The sequence below is a fragment of the Perognathus longimembris genome, chromosome 3 (genome assembly GCF_023159225.1).
Source record: "Perognathus longimembris pacificus isolate PPM17 chromosome 3, ASM2315922v1, whole genome shotgun sequence".
NCBI lineage: Eukaryota > Metazoa > Chordata > Mammalia > Rodentia > Heteromyidae > Perognathus > Perognathus longimembris.
Genome location: NC_063163.1, coordinates 38,115,435 through 38,129,804, shown reverse-complemented (window position 1 = coordinate 38,129,804; position 14,370 = coordinate 38,115,435). Strand labels below are relative to the sequence as shown.

At 35.7% G+C, this 14,370-nt stretch overlaps 1 protein-coding gene across 6 annotated transcripts in view; it reads right to left on the bottom strand.

Annotated features, from left to right (window-relative positions):
* Akap11 (A-kinase anchoring protein 11) overlaps positions 1-14,370 on the bottom strand; it is a 48,163-nt gene that overhangs the window by 15,088 nt on the left and 18,705 nt on the right. For all 6 annotated transcript variants that reach the window (XR_007210332.1, XM_048341298.1, XM_048341299.1 and 3 more), the window contains exons 4-7: positions 11,117-11,164; positions 9,724-9,858; positions 7,439-7,703; positions 1,861-6,289 (exon numbers count right to left, since the gene is read on the bottom strand). Coding sequence is in view for 5 of the 6 variants with exons in the window: in XM_048341298.1 (XP_048197255.1) it covers positions 1,861-6,289; positions 7,439-7,703; positions 9,724-9,858; positions 11,117-11,164 (4,877 nt within the window). In the remaining variant the exon portion in view is untranslated. The remainder of the gene's footprint in view (positions 1-1,860; positions 6,290-7,438; positions 7,704-9,723; positions 9,859-11,116; positions 11,165-14,370) is intronic.

Here is a 14,370-nt window from a genome sequence, read left to right as displayed (position 1 = left end):
AACCAAGGGCTTCATGTATACGAGGCAAGCGCTCTTGCCACTAGGCTATATCCCCAGCCCCTGCACCAACACTCTTTTGACTCCCTTTCTTGCTTGTTCTGAAGCACTTTTCAGTATGGAACACATAATTTATTTAACTAGTGTCTGTCTTATTCTACCATTACATAAGCTCCAAGATAACAAATTTTCACCTATTTCACTTTCTCTATACCCCAATAAGCAGAATAGTCTCTGAACTAACATCTTCCTCTCTAGGTAATGTTTGTGTTATATTTCATTTTTATTTGATTGATACAGTGAAAGAGGCTCACTATAATTCTGAACAATAAAAGTACTACTTTCTTTTGGAAAACTTCTCATATATGCTACATTTTGGGGGGAAACAGCCCACAGAATGAAGTCCAATACAAAGTTTTTAGTGACTGCTAGTCATTGAATGATTGAGTCATTTCATGAATAATTTGGGCTGAGAGTCTAGATGTTCTGTTCTTCTATGACACGGTACCATGACAGTATATTCCACTTGATGGCCATATGCCATTCCTGTGAACATAATAGCTGTGTGACATACTTATCATTACTTCCTTGAATCATACATTTATGAGAAAAGGAACAGTACTGACAACTCAAATAATGTCTTAGAGGATAATTCATTTGAATGAATTTTCCTTCCAGCTTGAAAGACAATTTTAACATTTGAAACAAAATGTACAGACCAAAATCAAACTTTATTGCCAGTCCTGGGGCTTCAACTCGGGGCTTGGGCACTGTCCCTGAGCTTCTTTTTCTCAAGGCTAGCACTCTACCACTTAAGCCACAGTGCCACTTCTGGCTTTTTCTATTTGTGTGGTACTGAGGAATTGAACCCAGGGTTTCATGCATGCTAGGCAAGTGTTCTAATTCCCAGCCCCCGAGTCAACCTTTAACAGTCAACATGTACAGGATCCTAGTATAATTAAGAGAAACAGGCAAAGAACAACAAATTAATATTATTTATAAACACCACCTGGATAAAAAATTGGGTTACAGGAAGACTATTCCCCAGCTCCAAGAAGTAAAATTATCATAGTGAAGAATGAATGAAAAGTAATGGTATTTTCTAGGCCCTGGTAAGATGTCTTAGCACTTTCAATCTATATAGTTTTCTTCCTATAAGGCTAAAATTTGGAGACTAAAGGATAAAAATAACCTGAGGTCACTTGTATGAGGAAAGTTCCATCAAATATTAAAAAAAAACAACTTATCTTACTGCCACTTACTCATTTTTAGTATTTACTAATGTAACAATGTATTATGCTTATCATCATAACATAGCAACAAAGAAAATGTGAGTCTATGATAGAGGTTCATGAACTTTTTCTATTGAGTCAGATAGGTGTTGCCAGCCACTGGGTCTCTGTCTCACCTACTCAGAAAACCAAGACTGAAGGTATAGCTCAAGTAGTAGAGTCATCTAAGCAAGCACAAGGCCCCAAGTACTCCAGTACTGCCCCCACCAAAAAAGAAAATTTTATTTCAGAGTAGCTAATTAATATATGCTAGTGATCCACAGCTTATAAAATTCTCCAGCTGTTCTTTGATCCAACTTTACCTGCTTCATAGCTCCATGAACTTGGCAAGGTGATTATGTTCTCTAACCTTCATCTTCCAGCCCTGTAAATGGACGATCCTACCCTCAAAAGGGATCAGGAGACAAAAATGTATGAAAGCCATGGGTAGAATATGAAGCCATACATAAATGCAACAGAGAAATTTTTTGTAAAGTTAGGTTGAAAATGATCATACTTTCATGAAGTCCCTAACACATGCTGAAAATTAGCTTTTCATTCTATCACGACCCAAAGGAAATCTGAAACTTACCTGCTGACATCATGCCCAACATTCATCATGGCGGATGTCATTATTTCTGTGGTAAGGCTTTCAGCAAAACTAATGCCATCTTGTCCAATTCCACTATCAGCTGCCAAACTGGTGTTGCTCAGCTCTCTCTCTGCTTTCTCAATGGCTTCAGCAACTATTTTCTCAGCAAGCATTGTCTTTTTATCAAGATTAACATGTATCTGAGGGACGTCAAGATGAAAAATTCTAGATTTCTGATAGATGTTGCTAAGTTTTGGATTTGAAGCTGGCTTCCTACTACCACATGATCCCTGTTTTGAAAACTGCTGGGATGAGTTTCCAGTACAGTCATGGAGTTCTTTAAGGTCACAATATCTGCAAGCTTGACTTATAAGAGGTGATAACTTTTCAGCATAAGTGATTCTATCTGCCAATTTCGTGGCCTCAGACACTTGGAAAACTGTGGACCCTAAGCCTAGTTCTAAAGTATCATCCACTACTTTTTTTGCATACTGTTCTATGGTTTGGATAACATTATTCCCAGAACCATATTCACTGAAGCTGCCAGCATGATGGTAAAAGCCATGATTTTGTGTGGAATACTGAAGAGATTTAGGAAATTCTGGTCTAATAACACTTTCAGTATCTTCAACACATCCAGATTTTTCAAAAAGGCAAGAATCCAGTAGGGATCTTGTCGAGTCAATGGCAGGTACTGTTAACTCTTTTTTAACATCTCTTGTTATACTGTGAGCAAGAGAGGCTGAGAAACTATACAGTTCAGAGCAATCATTTCTATACAAGTCTTGTGTCTTTTCACAAGTCTGGTTTTTGCAAAGATGACCTCCATTTCTTTTCCTTTGTCTTGGTTTCTCAACTTCAAGGTGCTCCTTATTTGAAAACAGTTCATTGCTATTTTTCACTTGTGAGCTTTGCTCAGGGAATATTTTTAAGTTACACTTCATCTTGACTGTCTTAGCTGCTTCTTGTAATCCTGACTTAACAGACCGATAAGCAAGTCTATTGGCATACTGATCCATTATTAACTCACCATTACCACCTTCCTGTTTTAGTATTTGGATAATATGACCTGCATATTCATCTGTCACACTTTCACAGCTAGGATACTTATGTGTCAGACCTGACACAAAAGAACTTGGTGGTAAGGACAGAATAAATGGATCCACTTCTCTAGGGTGTGCTACAATCTCTGTATCCAACTTTTCTTCTGACTTGTCTTGGTCATCATCACAATAACAACTGTTCTTCTGCCTGAAAAGTGCACAATTCCTAACTTTTGCTGTTTTCTCAGCTTCTGCAATAACTGCTGCGGCCATATCACCTGCAAAATTGCAAGTTTGTACATTTTCATCTGAATGACTTATAAAAGTAGGCAATGTACTTCTTGGACTCTGCACACTTAAGCAAGGATTTTGAATCTTAGGTTCTCGAGTTACTTCATGATCTAAATGGGAGGCCACCATCTCAGTTGCAAGAGATATGATATGTGTAGCCAGAGCTTCTGCAAACTGAACTTTCTTCCCTGAGTTCTCTGACTTGACATCCATTTCTGAATGCTCTTCACTTTCACCACTTTCAACTTCTTCTGAAAGAGATCGCATGAGTTTTAGCATAAATTCTTCTTTCTCTATGGTATTTTGTTCATTTTCAGTTAAACTACCAACAGAGGAGTTATGAGGCGTAGAAGGTGGTGTAGCAGGTGCAAATTCTTTGGCTAATTCCCCCTTGAGTTTTTTGGTTAACTTCTTGATGTCCCATTCAGAACTAGCCTGGGAAGGTACCAGAGGAGTTGATGGAGGAGTATCAGGTATTACATTTTTCTCTCTGATTTTCTGTTTATCTTCCACATGTAGACTATCTACACAGGTGAGTACTGTAGATGACAAAGTGTGTGAGTGATGAAAAGAGCAATCTTGTGCAAAAGAGAAGGGCTCAACTGCTGTATTATTTACATGTTTTTTCACTGGCTTATCTTTAGGCAATTCCTTCAAATCAGGTTTCTGAGTTGGAGCAGGTGGCACCATCTCTAAAGGAAGTTCATAAGAATCCACAGACATTTGACATCCTGGAACACAATCTTTTCCAAATGAAAGTGAACAGTGAGGTAAGTGATCATGAGCCTCAAGTACTCTTGGGAATTTTTCCAAGGTCAGCTGTGATCCTTCTCCAAGAATAGGCAAGCCTCTCTTATATATTGCATTTTTATCTAAATTTGGGATCACTGTTTTGCTTTTATCTATGGAATGTTTAATAATAGATTTAGATAATTGTTCAGCAAACATATCCTTATTGCGAGCTTCACTCTGCTGTGATGTTGCTTGATCACAATGAGGGAAAGAAGTTTTCCCTTTTATTGTTTTAGTTAAATAGTCTGTCTTTTCATCAACTGTTCTTGTAACTTTGAAAGATGTCATTGATTCTAAAGTTTCATTTACTATTGTATGGACCATTGCAGCAGAAAAGTTGCTAATAATCTCCGGACCACTTGTTAGTTTTGAAGAATTGTGCGTTTCAGTAACAGTAGTTGGTTTTAAATCATTCTGAGTATCTGGACTAAGTTCTGAAGGTAAACATGCATTTCTGACACAAGCTACTTCCTCTTTGTTTTTTGTGGCAACATCTACTTGGGTAGAATAGCCATTTGGATTATTATCAGTAGATGACACATGAGACTTAGCCTGAAACATAGTAGAGGAAATATGATATGGGAGGAGGGCACTTCCTGCCAAAGGCACTGGGATGGAAGTGACAACTCCTGAAGTACAAATCAAGGCCTGCTGCACTGTGTATTCCTTTTTGTAGTCCAGTATTGGTTTTGCTGCCACACTTGATGGAGAAAATGTGAAGATCTGTGTGGATGGCATACTTTCTGCACTCCCATACTTGTTATCCATAGAAACACTAACTGCTGCCTTTGTTGTGAAGGTCACATCAATCTGTGATAGCTCAATGAATGCTTCCTGTATAACAGATTCAGACAAATCTTTTGCATATGATTTCACTACTTTTTCTTCAAAGTCAAATGAACGGCCCTGTGGAGATGCAGGTGTTGGAGGATATGAAAACTGACACACCTCCATGATGCCTTCAAAAACAAGTTCTTCTGCAAGATCTGCAGCAAACCTAGCAACTGTGTTTGTAAATATCTGCCTCCTCACATACTGTAAATCTTTTAAGGCATTTGATAAGGCTTCACTCACCAAAAAATTAGCCAGACTACCAATGGCACGCTCTTTCAGGTAAAATGCACGCTGTCTTCTTAGTTCATTAAATGCCATCTGAAAAACCGATGATGTCAATTTGATGGCTAAGTGGCACAGTGCATTGGTACATGAAGAGACTCCTTTCTGTAAGTCTTTAAATGCACTGCCAAAACTTTTCTCTACAAGATCTGCTGCAAATTTCTGAATGCTATCTTTAATCATTAAAGATTTATTTTTAGATTTATTTTTAAGGTTTCCATACTTAAAAGCTATGATCTTATCTCCCCCTTTAAAGCTATTAATGTTTGACATTGCATTAGCATTTTGAGTATGGAGAATTGAGCCTAGCACTTCACATGAAATACTATTTGCATAATCTCCGTAAGTGTGATAAGCAGAATTGTGATTTTCAAGACTCTTATCTCCACCAATATCTGTTTGGCAAAAACATTCAACAGGAGTATAGTTTCCAAGAGGACTAAAAGCAGAGGATCGAACAGGGCTAAACAAACCACTGTCATCTCCTGACGCCTTTGCTGGGCGGGGAGAATCTGGAGCATCGCCCAGGTTGCTATATGGAGATTCTGGTTTACGAGGAGTTGGCTTTCTAATGTTAGCTGGGAGAGCTGGACAATCAAACTTGAATTTTTGAGGATTCATACAAGATTTTTCATGTTTGTGCCCTTTCTTCTGCAATGACTTCCCTACAGCAGGATCTTTTATAAGGAGACAAGAAGTTTCTAAAGGTTGTTCTAGTTCATCAAACTGGTCAAAACTGTCAAAAAATTCACTGACTTCTGAGTCTGAATCCTCTATATCATCTTTCATCACAGGAATTTTAGGCAGCTCAAGTTTAGCTTTTAAACTTTTTTGATATCCCTCTTCATCCAAGAAAATAACAGGACTTGGACTAGAACATTCCGATTCAGATGAGTAAGCAGGAGAAGAAGAAAGTGTTTTCTGTATATCACTACCTTTATCTGAAGCATTAGATGACCTATAGAAACTCCTTTGGATCCAAGGCTCTGAAACAGATGTTGTGACAGAAGTTTTCACAGAAGGTGGTTCTTTGTGTCCTAGAATATTTACTAAAGATGGAGGTTTAGCCCATGACTTTGGCTGTCCAGAGCTAACCAGTATCTTTAAATCACGAGTTTCTAAGTGATGACCAGAAGTAGTCTGCGAGGCAGCATCACACTGGCTCTTTAGTGTGGTAATATTTATTCCTATAAGAAAAGAATAAAGTGGTTGCATTATTCTAGAATAGAACTTTTACAAACTTAAATCAAAATCATTTGTAGGAAAGTGAATGGAGCTGATGTTGGGCAAGAAAAACCAAGCAAATATCATGTTGTCACCTCACTTTCAGAATCTAGACTTAAAAGGTATTATATAGTCCCTGGTTAAAGTATAACATAGGACAATGTGTTGTTCCATACAGTTTCAAAAGCAAAACCTGTTAAAATTGTTTTAAGAAGAAGGGAAATATGGAAAAGAGAGGGATGAGTTTGATCAGGTTATTATACTATATGAGTGTATGTATATATGTATATTATAAATATATAGTAAAATATATAGTGAAACCCCCCCTGTACAACCAATACGCACTGATAAAATTATTGTAAAAGTGTTAAATCAATGGAATAAATCGATACTAAAGTATAAAATGTTTACTTTAATATGTCTTCTATACTATGTGGTATAACAAAAAGATGCATCCCAAGTAACATTTGGATGAAAATATGTCTTCTACTATTATAATTTGCAGACATCTGATCTATGGAATGCTTATAGCATGCTATCATGCAAATGAGAAACCCTACTATAGTGACTCTACAGATGTTTCTCCTGACATTTAACCTAGGAATGTACAGACACTTGATAATGGCATTACTTAAATAAGAATAGAAAGAACAAAACTAGAAGCCAGGTTAACAATGAAGGTAAAAATCACAGAGAAAGTAATTCCTCTATAGTCAGATAAAAGGTTAAAATGTTTAAGTTAGACCAAATTTTAACACAAATTTCAAACGAACAAATATTCTTAGCTGGGCTCTGGTGGCTCATGTCTATAACCCTAGCTACTCATGAGGCTGAGATATGAAGATTAAAGTTCAAAGCCAGCCAGGGCAGGGATATCCATGAGACTCTTATCTCCAATTAACCTCTAAAATATGGAAGTAGAGCTGTGGCTCAAGTGGTAGAGCCCTAGCCTTAATCTGAAAAACTCAGAGACAGTGCCCAGGCCCAAAGTTCAAGCCCCAGGACAGACAAAAAATAAAAACAAAAACAAATCTTCCTTTGAACCTTAAACTAACTTTCAACTTCAATCTCTTATTTTTTTAAAAAAATATCTAGCAAAAAAAAAAACAAACCATCATCATGTGGCTTTGAAGTTTCTTCTTCTAATTGCTCAAAAGCTGTGACAAAATCATCCTCTATGGAAGACACAGACTGGTTAGTATCATCATCATCATCATCATCAGTGGTCTGGAGCTGATGCTTCTGATGCAAGAATGTGTCCAGGGTGTATCTTATACCAGTGGCGTATTTACTTAGAAGATTAAAGATAAAATCAATTCTGAGTCTTGGTAATGTAGGTGACACTCTCATGACACAAAGCATTCCAGAATGATGATTCTAGGAAAAGAAAAAAGACCATAAAACAATATTAATTTTAAATACAAAACATACTATCTGGTAGTGACTGCACTACTACTAGAAATGCAGACTCAGAGGAAAACCAAAAGTGAAAATTATACCAAAAGAAAAAATGCAAGAAGTACTTGTATCCTGAAATTTTGTAATATTTTATTCTTTTCTCTCTCCTTTAATGTCTTACATTCTAGTCTCTCCAAGTTTTCTCTTATCTATGTATTCAAGTTTTATCTATCTCCTTAAATGCTATAGAACCTACTATATATTCCCTTGGACAATTAGGTTTCCAATATTACTGTGAAGCCTTATCATCTGTCTTGTTAAATCATTCACTTGTGTTATCAACCACATTATAAACTGCCTAGAACAGAAACCAAGTCCTATTTCATTTTTTGAACTTTTTTTTTTTTTTTTTTTTTTTTTTTTTTTTTTTTTTTGCCAGTCCTGGGCCTTGGACTCAGGGCCTGAGCACTGTCCCTGGCTTCTTTTTGCTCAAGGCTAGCACTCTGCCACTTGAGCCACAGCGCCACTTCTGGCCATTTTCTGTATATGTGGTGCTGGGGAATCGAACCCAGGGCCTCATGTATATGAGGCAGGCACTCTTGCCACTAGGCCATATCCCCAGCCCCTTTTTGAACTTTCTTGAAGCTTTCAGCATGATGTCACTTTTTCTGTCAAAATAAAAGATTGTTCCCTCTTATTTAAATATCTCTAGCATTAAAATTTTAAATCCTTACTATTGATTAAAAATGTAAGTTATGAGATTTTTCTCTTACATATTATTAGTGTGATAACTGCAAATACTGACAAATTATTTATTTGAAAAGGTAGAAACTAAAGACAATAATCACCCCTTAAGCCCAACAAATAAAGAATATGAATGAAGCACATAATTAGGGAACTGAGGCAAGCAGTTCCATTTTTATCCATAGACTTCACAAAGAACAAAGCAGTATCTTACAATGAAATAAGAAATCCAAATTTTTACAAGAAATGTATCCAATGCCTAACGTATGAAACTGTAACCTCTCTGTACATCAGTTTGATAATAAATATTTGAATAAAAAAAATCCAAATTTTCAACCTATTGGTTCAGTTATGAATGTTATGTCTCCTAAGATGTAAAGCATTTTCCTTTGATAAATTATCAATTAGTTAAGATCTAAAGGTTGATTATAAAATTAACTATTTGTTTGAAATTAACATTTTCTATTTTTAAAAACAGAAACATGGTACATATAGAAAAATAGAAAAATGATACATATATTTTTGGATGGCAATTTCACATGGAAAAATTTTAACCAGAAAATGAATGAAGTACAGTCTCTAAAACATATAGCATAATATTTATATAAATCTATATAAAGTGGCTATAAGGAAATATCTATGGTTTGTACAGAAAAATAAGAATAAATTAACATTAAACAATTTATATGAGGAAGTGGAGCTGTGGCTCAAGTGGTAGAGTGCTAGTAGCCTTGCGCACAAAGAGGCTCAGGGACAGCACCCAGGTCCTGAGTTCAAGCCCCACAACTAACATAAAAAAAAAATTAATATGAGCCAGGTACTAGTAGCCTCACACTACGTGTAATCCTAGCTACTCAGGAGGCTGAGATGTGAGGACTGAGGTTTGAAGTTGGCCTGGGCAGACAAATCTCCGCAAACTCTTATCCTTAAAAGCCAAAATTAGAGGCATGGCTCAAGTGACAGAGAACTAAGCCATGAGCAGAAAAAGTAGAGCAAGAGTATGAATCCCCAAGTTCAAGCTCAAATAAACAAAATGCACTTGCACATCACTTATAGAATTTCACAGATGGAAATCTAATTTATGAGCTGTGACCAAAATTACACTGTGTTTCAGGGATATCAATAATGCATGAGTTAGATTTCTTATGAATACTATTACCTTAAGAGAGCATTAAAACAAAAACCTTCACCCAAGAAATTTAATACTACTCAACAAAAACACTAAAACTTGCTCTGACAAATTCACTATAATTACCTGATTTAGAGGACAACTGTTTATATCTGATGTTTTACTTATATCCTTCAAACATATAATTTCATTTTCATTTAAACTGCAGAAATGGAGTGAATTCAGAAGATCTGGAAGTTCCAAAGAAACTGCAGCTAAGTCCTAATTTAAAATAATAACAATAAGTAAAACTATAAAACAATACTATTAAAGTTACAATATTCTATATATCCAAAAATCCTACTAGTAAATTGTTTCATAATTAATATTTAAAGTTTATTATCCACAGATACTCAATATTTTTAATTAAAAATGCATACTAAAATCATTGAATATTACTATTGCCATAGCCTGTGAAACATATTTTAGTAAGCTATAGTGAATTTTAATATGGCACCTCATATATCCAGAACAATTGGGAATTTAATACTTTTTTAGCCAATGTCAACCTATGATTCTCAGATATAACTCAGGAAGTTTCTCACAGGGTTCTTTGCTATTGGGTGTACTTCCTTGGAATTTAAGTTTTCATTTTGTAAAGTATAAATCCATTTTTCTACCTCTCTTCTTGAAGGTATTGTATCAGACTCTAACTAAAAGTTTTATAAAGGTTAAAGAAAGTAGTTCTTTTTCATTTTGTTTGCTTTTTCATGTAAATATTTTATCCAGCTGAAGAAATATTCATCTTTGACCCTTAAAGAGTACTTTGCTTTGTAAACATGGTTTTATCAGTAACTGTGAAAAAAGTATTGGAGGAACACTTTGGACTATTTCTCTTTCCAGCAAATGTTCCCAAGAAGATATCCTCTGTTCCTTCTGACCAAGTGACTTCCTTCCAGCAAAGACATACAACAGAGTTTTCATCTATAATCACTTGCTGGACAGTATTCAGAAAGCTGTAATGTTCCTCTGAATAATGTTCCTAATGCTCCTCCTATTAGGAGACACTAATCTCAACAGGAAACCTGAAGCAATCAAATTCAAGCTGTAGCATGAAGAAGTGGTCTATCAAAGGAGCTTTGACCACACTTTTTTGTTGATATTAAATCTCAAGTATCAGTCCCTCTAGGAGTGTCTCAATAAAACACACTAAAATTTTTTTGTATAGGCAAATAATGACTTCCATAAATTTACTTTTAGAGTTAAGTGTCTCAGCTAAAATATATAAGAACTTAAGACTGTTGATATCAAATTACAAAAGCCATCAAAATGAGGAAACAAATGTCACATACTGTATATCACACAAGGGAGAAAAGGTCCCAAGAATACTCAAAGGTTACCATGTATTTTCACTTAATATGAAGAAGAAAGATACCAATAATTTAATGTAAATTTGAACTACTAAGGTATACTTTTCAGTTTCTAAATCTGTTCTAAATAATCTCCTGTTGTCCTTTCCAGTTCAATAAATTGACCATACCTGTATTTGAGCAGCATCTGTTTCTTCATTAAAGCCTAGAAATGTCACCTGAATAAAAAATAAAGGTTTTAATTGGAGTTTTTAAATCTTGTTCCAGATTGCTGACAGAGCTGAGCACAGTAAGATATAAACATGCCAACGGCCTCAATGAGGTATTTTTTTCAAAGATCTGTGTAGTCTTTGAAACTCATCTATATGTCATCCACATCTTCCTCAACAGCAGGTATAATCAGTTTTATCCCTAAACATTTTACTTACCTACACCTACTTTCCTCCACTTAAACCTCCTGGTCCCCTTCCTCCACCTGCACTACTACCATCCTCTCCTACTTAGTTGTCTTGTCATGCCACTGCTCCACAGAAATATCCATGCTTCCTAGAGGGAAATCCTAAGTTAGAAGGCTTTCAGCCTTCACATAAATTCATAGACTTAGATCACCTTCCTAGATCTCAAACATCCTACATATCATGTATAGTTGTATTTGTTTGGAGGAAGTATGGGGTTTGAACTCATGACCTCACAGTTGCTAGGCAGGCTACTAGCCAGTCAGTCTACCATTTCAGCTATGCCCCCTTTGCTTTACTTTTTTGGGTAAAGTCCTGTGTTTTGCCATGGGCTTGCCTAGATCAACATCTCCCTGTGTACATCTCTCACACACACATATGGAATGACAAAGCACAAGGGCTGGTTTCATTGAGGTTTCACTAAAGTTTTGCAAGGGCTAGAGTGGATTGTAATCCACCTCCTCAATAACTGAGATTAAAGGCATGAGCTATTGCATCCAAGCCCCAAAACCTGTACATTCTTGCCTAAGGCTCTCAAAGCTGTGCCATTTTAATCTGAATCTTTTCCCCTTAAATGCTGATATGCCTGGCTCCACGTCATTCTTCATGTTCCAACTCCAATATCACTTCTTCAAAAAGGTCTTCTCTGAGTAGACTCCCAAGGCTACTTTCTCATCAGCTGTATTTGTTACTATCATTTATTTTCTTTAACACCATTCTACAGAGTTTAGAAATATCTGACAGCAGGGGGAAATGTCACACTAAAAAGAAAATTACAAAAATGATATATAATATACACAATTTCACTTTATTTTTTAAAACATATGCAAGAAAGCCAAGTGCCCATGGTTCACTCCTATAATCCAGACTACTTGAAAGGCTAAGAACAAGACAATTCTACCAATTCAAAGGCAACCTGAACTGGAAAATTTTTGAGAACCTTCTCATTCCATAGCTGAGCACAGTACCATTTATCTGTCATCTGAAGCTTCATGGGAGTGTAAGATTGGGAGGATCGCAGTTCCAGAACAGCCCAGACCAAAAGAAAAAAAAAAAGAAGTCTACAAGACTCCCTCTCAACAAAAGAAGCTAGAGATGGTGGCAGCTAGACATGGTGGCATGCATCTGTTATCCCAGCAACAAGAAGCCTAAAGTAGTAGGTAGATCAAAGCTCCATCATGGGCTGGAGTTTTGAATGAGATCCTATTCTAAATGTAACTAGCAAAAAGCAGAGCTGGTGGGCTGGGAATATGGCCTAGTGGTAGAGTGCTTGCCTTGCAAATCAGAGCTGCAAGTATGGTTCAGGGGCTCAGTTATATACTGCCAGCCTAGTAAGCATGAGGCCTTGAGTTCAAACCCAAATCTGTACTTATGTATATAAAAATAATAATAAAAGAAAATACAATATATGCAGATACACATATATATATATGAATGAAAACTAGCACTAGAAGATAATGCACCAAATTGTTGGCCGTGATTAAATAGCAATGGAATGATAGATGATCTTACTCTTTTCCTTTTTCCTAATTCATAGAATCAGTGATAGTCATTTTTCTGTTTCCAATATTTCTCATTTTTCCATGAAAAATATGCACTAACTTTATAACCTGAAAAGGGTTGTTTTTAGATTTTGTGTTCTATCTGTCACTGTTTTAAGAAATTATGTTGTTTTCAGGGAAATTAATGGACTGGGAAAAATTACACTGAGTAAGCTAAGTCACACTCAGAGAGACAAAGGGAACATGTTTTCATACATGAAAGTTAGATCTAAAATATACATTTATTCACTATCAAACTGATTAAAGTATAGTTATACAGGGGTAGGTTCCATGATGTAAACCCTTTGAATAGTTAAAAGAACAAAATGAATGTTAGGAAGCTTACATATTAACTGAGAAGGTGGGAATTAAGAGAAGTGGAAGGCCAATGGAAAGAGAGCCACATGGTAGGTACATAAAGTCATAATACTTATATACATATGTAAAAATAGAACTAAGAAATGAGAGAAGAGGTAGGGGGATAGTGAAAAGAGGTGGAGAATGATGAAAGGGTGATACTTATCAAGAGACACTATACACATAAACTGACATGTTGAATTGAAAATATAAAAATGAAATTTTGTTCCCTTTAAGATAAATGATAAATTATTTACTAAGCAATACTGTGGCTAGATTGATACACTAGTAAGTGACAGGACTATGATATTAAGTTCTCAAGAATTAGGAATTAGCACATAAATAAATACTGAATACACTTTGATCTCTTTCTGATTATTTCAGAAACAACTCAGAATGTTAAAATTACCTTGGCAACTGTATTGTGACAAATTATGGTTATTTCAAAAAAGTGTTAGTCAACCTCTGGATATCCAGGGAAACTACTGACCTCCAGTAGCCTATTCTCCCTCCCTCAAGTTGTATAGTTTGCTTTCAATGGAGTGTCTAGTGAGTGTCACTGCTGCATTCTAAATTATGTTTACCTTCTTATGAAAAGACATGTAGTAGAAATTTTCTCAAGGAATATAAAAGAAAAACATTCCCTAGAATAAGAATAATCAAGGCTCTCATTAGAGCTTTCATTTTGAACTTTCATTTTGAATTTAATTAACATATGCATCAGTTTTAGGCTACAAAGACCCAATATGACACTTTCAAAAATTGTAGTACTAGGGATAGAGCCTAGACCCCATGCTAGGCAAGCTTTACCACCGAACCCAACACTCACACCAACACCAACATCTCTTAATTGCTAATATGAATATAATGAAATATGGCTATTTTCTTTCAAATGCTTACTCCTTTCAGAAATAAATTTATCACTACCTTTAGATTTTAAATTAAAGCACTGATGCAGATAAAAAATTACAACTCAAAAAGTAAATATTTTACACTCACTTTTATGTTTCAGGACAGAAAAACCTCAGGTCTGAAGTACAATTATTGAATTCAGGAAGAATCACTGAATAC